The sequence below is a fragment of the Babylonia areolata genome, chromosome 1 (genome assembly GCF_041734735.1).
Source record: "Babylonia areolata isolate BAREFJ2019XMU chromosome 1, ASM4173473v1, whole genome shotgun sequence".
Lineage (NCBI taxonomy): Eukaryota > Metazoa > Mollusca > Gastropoda > Neogastropoda > Buccinidae > Babylonia > Babylonia areolata.
The window spans coordinates 57,476,220-57,488,719 of record NC_134876.1 but is presented as its reverse complement, the minus strand read 5'-3'; the positions used below and the strand labels follow the sequence as shown (position 1 = coordinate 57,488,719).

Genomic DNA, 12,500 nt, shown 5'->3' with positions numbered 1-12,500 from the left:
TTTTATCTGAGATTGACATCAGTTTACAGCTGGGCCAAAAAGCAAAGTGAGAGCTGTATGATCAATGCTTTCTGCACTGCGATGAGAATTCATTTACAGCTTGGTCTATTGTGAAGGACTATGACTCAGAAACTAGGAGGCAAGATTGCCTTTGGGGACCATCTATAACGCTGACTGTCCAAAAGCCCTCTTGGCCGAGAGTGTCGGGATGTAACTTGGACAAGACACTCTCCGCTACAATCAAATTGTAGTTCAGGTAGTCGAAACAGCAGTTGTGTCCTCTGCTGTTCAGATGGTCACAGTGGACACGACTATTATACAGTGGAAACTGCAGTCATATCAGGCGAACAGGTCGCTAGCTGTCCATGAGAGAACATCATTAGTCCTCAGTGCTGTCTGTGGACGGATCGAAACCCAATATTCCACACCACAAATATTTCAACATACTTTTCATTTAAGCCATTTTGATAGTCGTTTTCAAAATAAGAATATATATATATATATATATATATATATATATATATATATAAAATAAAAATATATTTATATATATATATATATATATCTATATATATATCTCTCTGTGTGTGTGTGTGTGTGTGTGTGTGTGTGTGTGTGTGTGCAATGTTATATTCATGAGCGCAAGCAAGCAAACCAGCGCTTAAGCATGTGAGAGAGAGAGAGAGAGAGAATGTGTGTGTGTGTGTGTGTGTGTGTGTGTGTGTGTGAAGATCAGCATAAGCATTTTGTTTTTTAAAAGTGCAAGGAAGAGAATGGTCGGTGTCTGCCCAACTAAAACTGCTGTTCCCTACCTCGCCCCCTCCTCTCTCTCTATCTCTCTCTCTCTGATAAAATGGAAACCCTTCGTCTTGACTGTTGTTTGCTTTATTGACAAAGGCTATTATTATCAAAGCATCGTAAAAAGACACACTTTGATAAACATTCAGCTTAGATATTGACACTGAAAATCAGGAAATAATAATATGCGAAATGATTTGACAGAAGCAAACGTTCGTGTTTCTGTCAATGTATCTTTATTTTATTTTATTTTTTTTTTTAACAAATTCTGTGTTTCCTTTCACACATACAAACATGAACCAAGTGTGTAGTTTACATAATTTAGTGATTGATTTTGTGATTTCATTTTACCCTAAACACAAAGAAAATCGACATGACTAATCAGTATAAAGCATCATATTTAGAAGAAGAAGAAAAACTAGCAGACAAGTTGACAGAAGATTTACATCTACCCAAAGTCTCATCAAACATGATGTTCCGTTTTCGAAAATTGAAGGCCAAGATGCGGAAGTGACGTTACTTAGATCTTGACAATTCGCGTGGTGGTCAGCAGACTCCTTCCGGGTCCCCCCACCTGCTCCATCCCCATTCTGACCACGTTCTGCATGGCGTTCTCTTCAAACTTGTTGAAGATAAAGATCTGCAACAACGCCAAGTTTATCTTTAACCATTCCAAGATCAAGTACGTTTTCACGGGCAAAATTCTGTACTTTGATTTGAGCTGAGATGTGCACCTCATTTCGACTTATTACTTCAACGTGCTGTCTAGACGTTACGTACTTCTGAAGACTTAAACCTTTACTGTGTGAGAAATGACGTAAGGAAGTTGATTTCTGTGTGTGGAAGTACAGGTTGGCAACAGGTCATCGACTGATTCATTAAAGGTTATTACTTTAATCTGGAGGTGTTCACGCCTCAAGCCTTCGACTAAAATCTAGCCTGGTTGCCGAAGAACACAAGTTTAACAGGGGGCCGATCATTGCGCACTTAATGTTGGAACAAGCGGACAAGTTTCAGTTTCTCAAGGAGGCGTCACTACGTTCGGACAAACCCATATACGCTACACATCTGCTAGATAGATGCCTGACAGCAGCATAAGCCAAGGCGCTTGTCAGTCCTTCAGTGCATGTATAGTTATATATTCTTCTATCAGAGTGGTTTTCTTCTACAGAATTTAGCCAGAGGACGACACTTTTGTCGCCATGGTTTTATTTTTCCAGATTGCCAAGTGCGTGGCGCAAATGGGACCAAGGTTTTATTGAATCATCCGAATGATTAGACGCTCAGTTTGATTTTTCAGTGGAACTAGGGAGAAAGGGCGAGACCGGGAGTCGAACCCAGACCCTCACGGACGCTGTACTGGCAGATAAGTGTCTTAACCACTCTACCACCTTCTTCCTCAAGCGGATACAACCTGATCTATGTGGATACTCGTATCACTTCGTCATTTGACATTTATTTCTCACACTGAGCTTTCATGTCGGCACATTTTGTAATATGGGCTTCGATGTGACTGTATCTGACATTGATATATTTATAGCTGTGAACAAACTTTCCATCTTCTTTTATAATCATCCAAATTTCCATGCCTATCAGTCTGTCTGTGGTTTTCTGTCTGCCTCCCTACACCTGGTATCCCCTCACCCACCTCCACCTCTCTCCAAATCTGTCATGTTTCACCATGCTCTCTCTCTCTCTCTCTCTCTCTCTCTCGCTCTCTCTCTCTCTCACACACACACACTCTCTCTCTCCCTCTCTCTCTCTCTCGTTCTCTGTCTTCTTCATAAATGTCCAGCAAATCACCCTCTCTTCTCATTTAAGTATTGACACATCGATTTTACATGATCTGTTTCTGTGTCCTGAAATATGAATGTAAAAAGCCAGTGTATATGTTATCACATTCGGTGGTAGTGTGTGTGTTGTGTATCCCTTTGGGAATAAGGGTTGCGTTTAACACCAACACAAAAAAATGTTTGCTTCAAAATGTATGTGTGCCCCTCCCTTCCCATCGCATCTACATTACATTGCTCACCCTGGGAGGATAGGCAGCAAGGGCAGCAAAGGACACAGGTCTGACCAAGGCGTGTGTCGCTTCGTACTTCTTGGCCCAGTCTGCCATCTCTCGCTCATACCATCTCAGGCATTGGGTCTCTGCAACGATGGAACAGATTACGATAGCTAGAGATTTGGGTTTTTTTTAATAGATCGTTTAGGTATATAAGTATTGTGCAGAACAAGCATTACTGTACATGTACGTTGATATCTAGGTCTCTACAACGATGGAACAGACTGAAATGTACGACAGCAAGAGATATTTTTTAAGATCGTTTAGGTATATGAATATTGTACAGAGCAAACATTACTGTACATGTACGTTGATATCTAAGGATCACTCAATAAAGCAGATATGTTTTCATACAATGTTAAAAAAAAACCCCAGAAAATCCAGAGATGACGTTGAAATGCTGAAATATGCCAACAAAAATGCATAATTTTGGCGAAGACGGATGGACAGTTATGAGCCAAATATTGACGATAGAAAGACAGACCGGCAGTAGGCTGATACCTGGTTGCAGGAACGTCCAATCGTGAACCAGCAGGACAGTATCGGGCAGCTCAGTTTCATCACTTTCGCTCCAGGCCGAGTTGACACCAAACATGGCCATGAACTCGCTGGTGTGTACCACCGGATGTTGCGTCACTACAGAGCCTGTCGGGAAGGCGAGGTCACGCAGTGCGGCTGTGTCGTTGCTGAGAATCACTGATGAGAACAGGAGACGGCAGAGTTAGCATCCGTATGGCATATCATGGGATCTGCTTAGAATCTCTCTCTCTCTCTCTGAAAACATCCCCTACGACGTTTTTATCAGCTTGTTTCTGTTGAGATTTGCCAGCACGCGAGTTCATATCAAAACCATGTTCTTGCTATTGATGTGTTTCTCCAGATTGTACCCCTCCGACCCCACCCCCAGACCCCCGACCGCACCAGACCCTGCCCCCTAATGCCCCATGTATTTGTATGACATCCTGAGGCCGGTGTCTTAAACCATTTGTCTTGTTTTCTCTCTCTCTCTCTCTCTCTCTCTCTCTCTCGATCCCTTTCTTTTCTCTCTCGCACTCGCTAAAATCCTTGAGGAAAAAAAATAATTTTCTCAAGAGGTATGAATCATACAAGAAATTTAAATGATAATTATACTTACCATACATTTCTGCTTGCTTGTTTGGTTGTTCGTATGTTCCTGTTGTTTTGGTTTTTTTGGTTTTGTTTTGTTTTGTTTTGTTTTTTCGGTCTAATTTATGAACTTAAGTATGAAATCTTCGACTCGCAATCATTTGCAGAGCACGTAATTAGATATACATTTTAATCAAATAAATGAGATCAGAATACGATCAGAATACTTACAAAACATGTACTTGTCTTGTCCAATGACCTGCACACACACAGACACACACACACACACACACACACTCTCTCTCTCTCTCTCTCTCACACACACACACACACACACACACACACACACACACACACACACACACACACACACAGCGCGCGCTGTCACAGATTACCATACAAAATAAACATATTTGCAAGTTCCCTTTTTAGTGCAGCGAATGTCTGGTATGAACAGGCGAATAGACGAGGAAATTTGAAAGTATGCATAACTCTACAGCAAACGAGCATAACGGTTCTTTTTGACTCCTCTATTGAAGCATAAGTATATACATCTACTTTCAATAGACCGTCCTGTTGTCTTTTTTTTTCAGATTCTCATACCATACACTGAACATGCTGTTTCATATTCTGAAAATAAAAATTCATAACTGTAAGCCAACGTACGACAGGTGCCGTGTTAAAAATACGCATGAGAAATACGGATTCTTTAGTGTGACTGGCTACACTGGAGAATTTCACCATACAACACCGCTTTTTTTTTTTATCTACTTGACTTGCCACAAGGTTTTAACATCAAAGAAATGGCTCATGTTACTTTTAACACCTTTCCCCAACCATACCCACTAGAACGACCCACCCTTTTGAACACTTTTGAACACACAAATTATTCACACAGATCTTTTATCAACGTTTCCTCGCAGTCTCTGCAACGTCATTTCTCAACCATTTTGGCCAAAGATATGTGTCCTGCTCCAAATGGTGATAGGTTTGCCTGCTTGTTTATTTGTCTTTGAGGACTTTTTTTTTTCAATATTTACACGCCCATCCCACCCCACTTTCTATTTATTTGTTTGTTGTTGTTTTTTTTACTGAGTGTCATAACGTAAAAATGAATAGATAAAACATAAACGATATATCCAGGAAATCAGAACGGCTGAAGAGACTCTCTGTCTCTCTCTTTATTTCTTTGTCTCCCCATCTCTCTCTCTGTGCCATCCTCATTATGAAATGTTGCAAAAGCAGGCTTACTTTTATTTTTATTCCTTTTGAAACGCGCTTCAGAACAAAACAGATTCAGGAATTACATATATGTCCCCAAAAAATCGCAACCACAACCACCTCCCAACACACACCACACACATCCACACACACATACACACGTGCGCGCACCACCCCTCCTCACACACACACACACACATGACGTCGACGACATTACCTTGAAGCTATAGCGAGGATTGAAAGAAGCGACAGACCCCTTGACGTCATCAATAGGCGCGTCCGAAATGACGTCAAACAAGTAGAGGTGTTCTTTGAGAGGAGGCAGCAGGAGGTTGTCACTGATTTGATCGGCTTGGGCCGTCATGACCGCAGCCGTCAGCAGCAGCAGCAGACAATCCACAGTGTGCATAGTGGAACAAAGACCTCGGAACAGCTGGTACGGTCTGACGACAGTGGAAGATAGTGTTCAGTGTGTGTGTGTCTGTGTGTGTGTGTCTGTGTGTGGGTGTGTGTGTGTATCAGTATCAGTATCAGTAGCTCAAGGAGGCGTCACTGCGTTCGGTCAAATCCATATACGCTACACCACATCTGCCAAGCAGATGCCTGACCAGCAGCGTAACCCAACGCGCTTAGTCAGGCCTGGAGGAAAAAAAAAACAACAACAACAACAACAACAACAAAAATAATAATAAATAAGTAAAAAACAAAAAAAAAGGAGATATATACATAAAAAAAAAAAATACTACTACTACTACTAGTAATATATACGGCGCAAAATCTTGATGAAGTCAACTCCAAGCGTGTGTGTCCATAGTATGGTTAACTGGGTGTTATCAGTATTATATATGTGTATAACAGTCAGTCGTGTCCGACTATGACCATCAGAACAGTGGAGGAGGCAACTGCTGTCTCAGCTAGTTATCTGGGCTAGAATTTGATTAAAGTGGAGAGTGTCTTGCCCAAGTTACATCCCCGCTCTCTCGGCCAAAAGGGTTTTAGGACAGTCGGCGTTGGGATGGTTCCCAAAGGCCAACTAGCCCCCAGAGGAAGTAGCATACATCTGTCAACAGGGCAGTTAAGCGTATATTAACATCAGCTTTGTGAAGTGCATATGTCAACATTCGTGCTTTGGCACACATAGAACCGACACTGCTGGGAGAATCTTGGGAATAATTTCTTAGTGCAGAGCCCCTATGATTCTTCACACAGAGATAAGGTGATGAAGGGAAAAAAAAGAAAAAAAAAAGAGACTGACAGTGAACAATATGCATGACATTCCTCGAGATAGATACTGTTTTTTGTTTAAATGTGTTAATAAATTATAGACATATGCTGATGTTTATGTGTCCAACAACCAGAGCTATTCATTTGTAAAATCCATAACAAGATAATGGTTTTGAAACACATGTGAAGTGATGGCCTTGATGTAACGCGTCCGCCTAGGAAGCGAGAGAATCTGAGCGCGCGGGTTCCAATCACGGCTCAGCCGCCGATATTTTCTCCCCCTCCACTAGACCTTGAGTGGTGGTCTGGACGCTAGTTATTCGGATGAGACGATAAACCGAGGTCCCGTGTGCAGCATGCATTTAGCGCACGTAAAAGAACCCACGGCAGCAAAAGGGTTGTTCCTGGCAAAATTCTGTAGAAAAATCTACTTTGATAGGAAAAACAAATAAAACTGCACGCAGGAAAAAAAATACAAAAAATGGGTGGTGCTGTAGTGTAGCGACGCGCTCTCCATGGAGTGAGCAGCCCGAATTTCACACAGAGAAACCTGTTGTGATAAAAAGAGAAATACAAATACAATACAACAATGCATATGAAAAATAGATGCTTCCAAAGGTTTATTTTAGAAGTATTAACCAAATACAAAATAGGGGGAAAAGATCAAAACGTCTGAAGAAAATGCAATTGCTAAGCTGTATTTTGATTCACTTTTGATATGCGAAAACATTTCACCACACTTTGAGGACAGAATGAAGGTCAAAATAATGATGGTATATATTCTTGAAAATGAGCACCTGCTGGTCAAAGCCGTGTCAAAATTTACACCTGTTGTTCGAAAAAGCATCCAAGATTGTGTTCAATTTGGCAGAATATCAGTGTTTGCTAAACATTCACACAGACATGTACACACACAGACGCACATTCAACATACTCTCCTGTCATAGTTTTCTTTCGCTTTTCAACAGAAAGTCAGTGCTGTGTAAGAGTCGAGAACAAGTATGTATGTTGAATAAGAACAAGATAACTTGAAATAATGCTTAGTGCATGTAGCAGTTTTTATTAAAATGTAAAAAGTACTGATATCTTAGAGGCTCCCCAAAAATGTGACACTGGATCAAAATGTGCGCAATTCTCCAGTTTGATTTTGTTTTGTGTTGGTCTTTTTCGTATTCACAGTTCTGTTTTGTAGACTTTTTCTTCTTGTCTGTTACTTTTGTTTCCATGTGTGCGTGCTTTCCGATCTCTGGGCCGTCTGTGAACTTCACGTGGTCAGCAGAGAACGACAGGCAGTGACAAGACGACCTGGATGTACAGTTGTCCCAGCACTGCTTCCCTGTCTTACGGCTCAACTTCAAAGAAAGCACGCACCGCTTAACCATAAGACATCCATAAGAATGAAATTGATCATGTCATGGCATTTGTCACACACACACACACACACACACACACACAACGGCAGTTTGTTTTGTCAAATTTGAACTTGCAAATAAAACATCCTCATGACATGCAAGTTAAGATCGTGTGACACATACACAGACGCGCGCGCGCGCGCGCACGCACGCACGCACACACATACAGGCGGTTTGTTTTTGTTTGGTTTGAACATGCAAACTACACGTCCTCACCACATGCAAGTTATTGTGACCGATGGTGTTGTTTTGAGGAGAAACAGAAAGGCATGTTAAGTTCTACTGACCAGTGCTTTGAGGGTGCTGAAGCCGTCAGGTCAGTGAGGAAGATGACGTTGATGAAGAATCACACCAGATGTCTGCATGGCACCCCGCATATCTGCCCACATTTATAGCAGGGGGTTTTAGAGGGAGGAGGTGAGGGTGTTGCCTACGTGACTGGCACTGGCCAATATCCCAGTGGTGAAATGTCGTGTGCAAAAACCATAATAATTGCAGTATGCTACATCAACACTGATATGGATCATTTCCTGTGTTTATGTTTGCTTTACTACTTAGATTCACCGTGCAGATGAAACCCTATCATTTTCTTCCCGGAAAAAAAAGTATCCCGAAACATTTGGTTTTAGTGCTTGTATAACATATCGCTAACAGCAAAATCTGCTTGCACACACACACACACACACACACACACACACACACACACACACACACACACACACGCATACAAAAACACGCACGCATGCACACATACAAACACTCGTGCGCGCATTGACACTGACAGAGAGAATGAGAACTATAGGGGGAAACAGAGAATATGAATGGGAATGTTTTATTCTAAAGGACGTTTGAACATTATGGGGCAGTTCACGTTCGAAGCGCATACCTAAGTTCTAAACGCCTTATTGACACACAAAATTTGTCTATTTTGATAGCCTGTGTGGTGAATTTTCAGTTTTGTCAATATCATTGTGTTCTGCCTTAAGGAATATGTGCAGGCATGCGCGACTAGCAAATGTGTATATATATATATGTGTGTGTGTGTGTGTGTGTGTGTGTGTGTGTGTGTGTAAAGTATAAACACAAACATGAAATACATCGTTTTATCTTCAGCAGTGTTACTACAAAGAATACGAAACAAACCACAGTCAGTAGCATTCCTGTAATAAATACGATGTTTTACTCAATTCCGAAACACAAAATGAAAATACCTTGACAATCATTTTCCAGTTAGCTTCTTTTTCAAATACAGAGAAAAACAATCCATGTATTAATCAGACTGGGGAAAGGAGAACAACAACAACAAAACTTCAATAATAAACACGTATGCTTTCTAGCATTTTTGGTCTACTTAGTATAAAACAGCATAAAAGAAAAAAAAAATTATATATACAAGAAGATCACACTCTCTTGGTGTCCTGGGCTCCATCCATACCTTGTAGAAAGAACTGATGTAATTACCGAAAGCGGTAAAGTACAAAAATAAGAACAACAGTAGTCTTGGCATGTCTTAAACCTTGTAATCAGAATGAAGCAAATTTTCGCCAAATAACAGCCTTTTCTACTGGTGTACAGCGAATTTTGCTGCATTTTAATTTCAAGTTTTAAAGACATGGGAAGGCTACTGTTGTACTTATATATATATATATATATATATATATATGTGTGTGTGTGGGGGGGGGGGGATGGGAGAGATAGGGAGGGAGGAAAAGAGTAGAATATTCTGCAAATTGAACATCGGTTCGTGCAATTACCGAATGTGATGGAGACATTATGGCACAGAAGTATATGTCGTTATTACCCCCCAGATAATGTGACGTAATAATCACCCGTTTTTGCTTTGTTTTTGGGTGTGTGTGTCTGGTTTTTTGTTGTTGTTGTTGTTATTTTGGGGGGTGGGTTTTTTTTGTTTTTTTTTTCGCACGCTTCGAAGCCACTAATATTGCCCTGTAGCAGTCAGCCAAATATACACTGACCCAGACACACAACCTTTTATTCTGCTCAGCATACCTACAGACACTAGACAGCGAAAAGTATCATATTCTTGCTGTCTTTTTGTTCACTAATTTGGCAGTGTCTGCATTGACATTTTCAGGAAATGTGGTGCCTCTGTCTTTGTCTCTCTGTCTCTCTCTGTCCCTCTGTCTGCCTGTCTGTATGCCTGTCTATGCCTCTCTCTCTTGCTCTCTCCCTATCTCTGTGTGTCTGGAATTATCCAGTGTGTGTCTGTGTCTGTGTACGTGTGATTAATTAATTTATTGTTATTATCATTGCACACATATTTTCAGGTGTCCTTTGGATACAAATTATAAGCCTTCGTTTTTGTTATTCTCTTATTGGTGGTGTTTTCTGCTATTGTTTCCTCGAGAGTTGAATATTCTGTTGATTCAAGCTCAATTGAATACTTAACCGATTGATGTTTGATTTATGCTTGAAAAAAAAAAATCATGCAGTAAAAACCCTGTATCAGATCTTTTAATCAAGGTATCATATCACGCACGAAATAAAATATACTCAAGCATGCATTTTGTGGAGTGGCATCATCAGTGTCAGTTTCTTTAAGAGCTGAACTGATTTCGGAAGAAAAGCTGCATTTAGTTTTTATTCCTGCTGGATTTCGGATCACAGAAGTGTTCGCCAGAACATACATGTTGGTGATAGTTTGCAAGGCTGTGGCTTCCGTCGCTTGAACTGCGCGTGGCTTTTTGTCGTATTCTGACATAGTACAAGCTTTCTGTCGTACTCTGACATAGTATATGCTTTCTGTTGTACTCTGACATAATACAAGCTTTCTGTCGTATAATACAAGCTTTCTGTCGTACTCTGACATAGTACATGCTTTCTGTCGTACTCTGACATAGTATATGCTTTCTGTCGTACTCTGACACAGTAAAAGCTTTCTGTCGTACACTGACACAGTAAAGGCTTTCTGTCGTACACTGACATAGTAAAGGCTTTCTGTCGTACTCTGACATAGTACAAGCTTTCTGTCGTTCTCTGACACAGTCAAAGCTTTCTGTCGTACACTGACACAGTAAAGGCTTTCTGTCGTACACTGACACAGTAAAGGCTTTCTGTCGTACACTGACATAGCATATGCTTTCTGTCGTACACTGACACAGTAAAGGCTTTCTGTCGTACTCTGACATAGCATATGCTTTCTGTCGTACTCTGACATAGTACAAGCTTTCTGTCGTACACTGACACAGTAAAGGCTTTCTGTCTCGTACACTGACACAGTAAAGGCTTTCTGTCGTACTCTGACACAGTAAAGGCTTTCTTTCGTACACTGACACAGTACAGGCTTTCCGTCGTACTCTGACATAGTACAAGCTTTCTGTCGTACTCTGACATAGTACAAGCTTTCTGTCGTACACTGACACAGTAAAGGCTTTCTGTCGTACACTGACACAGTAAAGGCTTTCTGTCGTACTCTGACACAGTAAAGGCTTTCTTTCGTACACTGACACAGTACAGGCTTTCCGTCGTACTCTGACATAGTACAAGCTTTCTGTCGTACTCTGACATAGTACAAGCTTTCTGTCGTACTCTGACATAGTACATGCTTTCTGTCGTACTCTGACATAGTACAGGCTTTCTGTCGTACTCTGACATAGTACAAGCTTTCTGTCGTACTCTAACATAGTAAAAGCTTTCTGTCGTACTCTGACATAGTACAAGCTTTCTGTCGTACTCTGACACAGTAAAGGCTTTCTGTCGTACTCTGACACAGTAAAGGCTTTCTTTTGAACACTGACACAGTACAGGCTTTCTGTCGTACTCTGACATAGTACATGCTTTCTGTCGTACTCTGACATAGTACAAGCTTTCTGTCGTACTCTGACACAGTAAAGGCTTTCTGTCGTACACTGACACAGTAAAGGCTTTCTGTCGTACTCTGACATAGTAAAGGCTTTCTGTCGTACACTGACACAGTACAGGCTTTCTGTCGTACTCTGACATAGTACAAGCTTTCTGTCGTACTCTGACATAGTACAAGCTTTCTGTCGTACTCTGACATAGTACAAGCTTTCTGTCGTACTCTGACATAGTACAGGCTTTCTGTCGTACTCTGACATAGTACATGCTTTCTGTCGTACTCTGACATAGTACAGGCTTTCTGTCGTACTCTGACATAGTACAAGCTTTGTGTCGTACTCTGACATAGTACAAGCTTTGTGTCGTACTGTAACATAGTAAAGGCTTTCTGTCGTACTCTGACATAGTACAAGCTTTCTGTCGTACTCTGACATAGTACAGGCTTTCTGTCGTACTCTGACATAGTACAAGCTTTCTGTCGTACTCTAACATAGTACAGGCTTTCTGTCGTACTCTGACATAGTACAGGCTTTCTGTCGTACTCTGACATAGTACAAGCTTTCTGTCGTACTCTAATATAGTACAAGCTTTCTGTCGTACTCTAATATAGTACAGGCTTTCTGTCGTACTCTAACATAGGACAGGCTTTCTGTCGTACTCTGACATAGTACAGGCTTTCTGTCGTACTCTGACATAGTACAAGCTTTCTGTCGTACTCTAACATAGTACAGGCTTTCTGTCGTACTCTGACACAGTACAGGCTTTCTGTCGTACCCTGACACAGTGACAGAGGCTGGTGTGAAGTTTGTGTGTGTGACACGAGGTTTTCATCGTGCATGTTCCCCATGGAAGCT

General features: G+C 41.1%; 2 protein-coding genes across 2 annotated transcripts in view; one reads left to right on the top strand and one right to left on the bottom strand.

The window, feature by feature from the left end:
• The window catches only part of LOC143284593 (short-chain dehydrogenase/reductase family 42E member 1-like), a 459,710-nt gene that overhangs the window by 181,486 nt on the left and 265,724 nt on the right, over positions 1–12,500 (top strand). The gene's annotated exons all lie outside the window — the stretch shown is intronic.
• Positions 1,034–8,274, bottom strand: LOC143284601 (uncharacterized). The gene is made up of 6 exons (XM_076591433.1): positions 8,115–8,274; positions 5,409–5,634; positions 4,202–4,229; positions 3,365–3,559; positions 2,831–2,949; positions 1,034–1,438 (listed from the first exon to the last, which is right to left on the bottom strand). Exons 2-6 carry the CDS (start codon positions 5,598–5,600, stop codon positions 1,319–1,321), a joined length of 654 nt encoding a protein of 217 aa, XP_076447548.1. The 5' UTR covers positions 5,601–5,634; positions 8,115–8,274; the 3' UTR covers positions 1,034–1,318.

Bases quoted from the DNA above. Each gene is read 5' to 3' on its own strand.
- LOC143284601 (XM_076591433.1), bottom strand. From the start codon at position 5,600: ATGCACACTGTGGATTGTCTGCTGCTGCTGCTGACGGCTGCGGTCATG. The intron at 3,560-4,201 runs GTAAGTATTCTG...TGTTCTCATCAG, and splicing joins ACAAGACAAGTACATGTTTT to TGATTCTCAGCAACGACACA. The intron at 2,950-3,364 runs GTATCAGCCTAC...CCATCGTTGCAG, and splicing joins TTGGACGTTCCTGCAACCAG to AGACCCAATGCCTGAGATGG.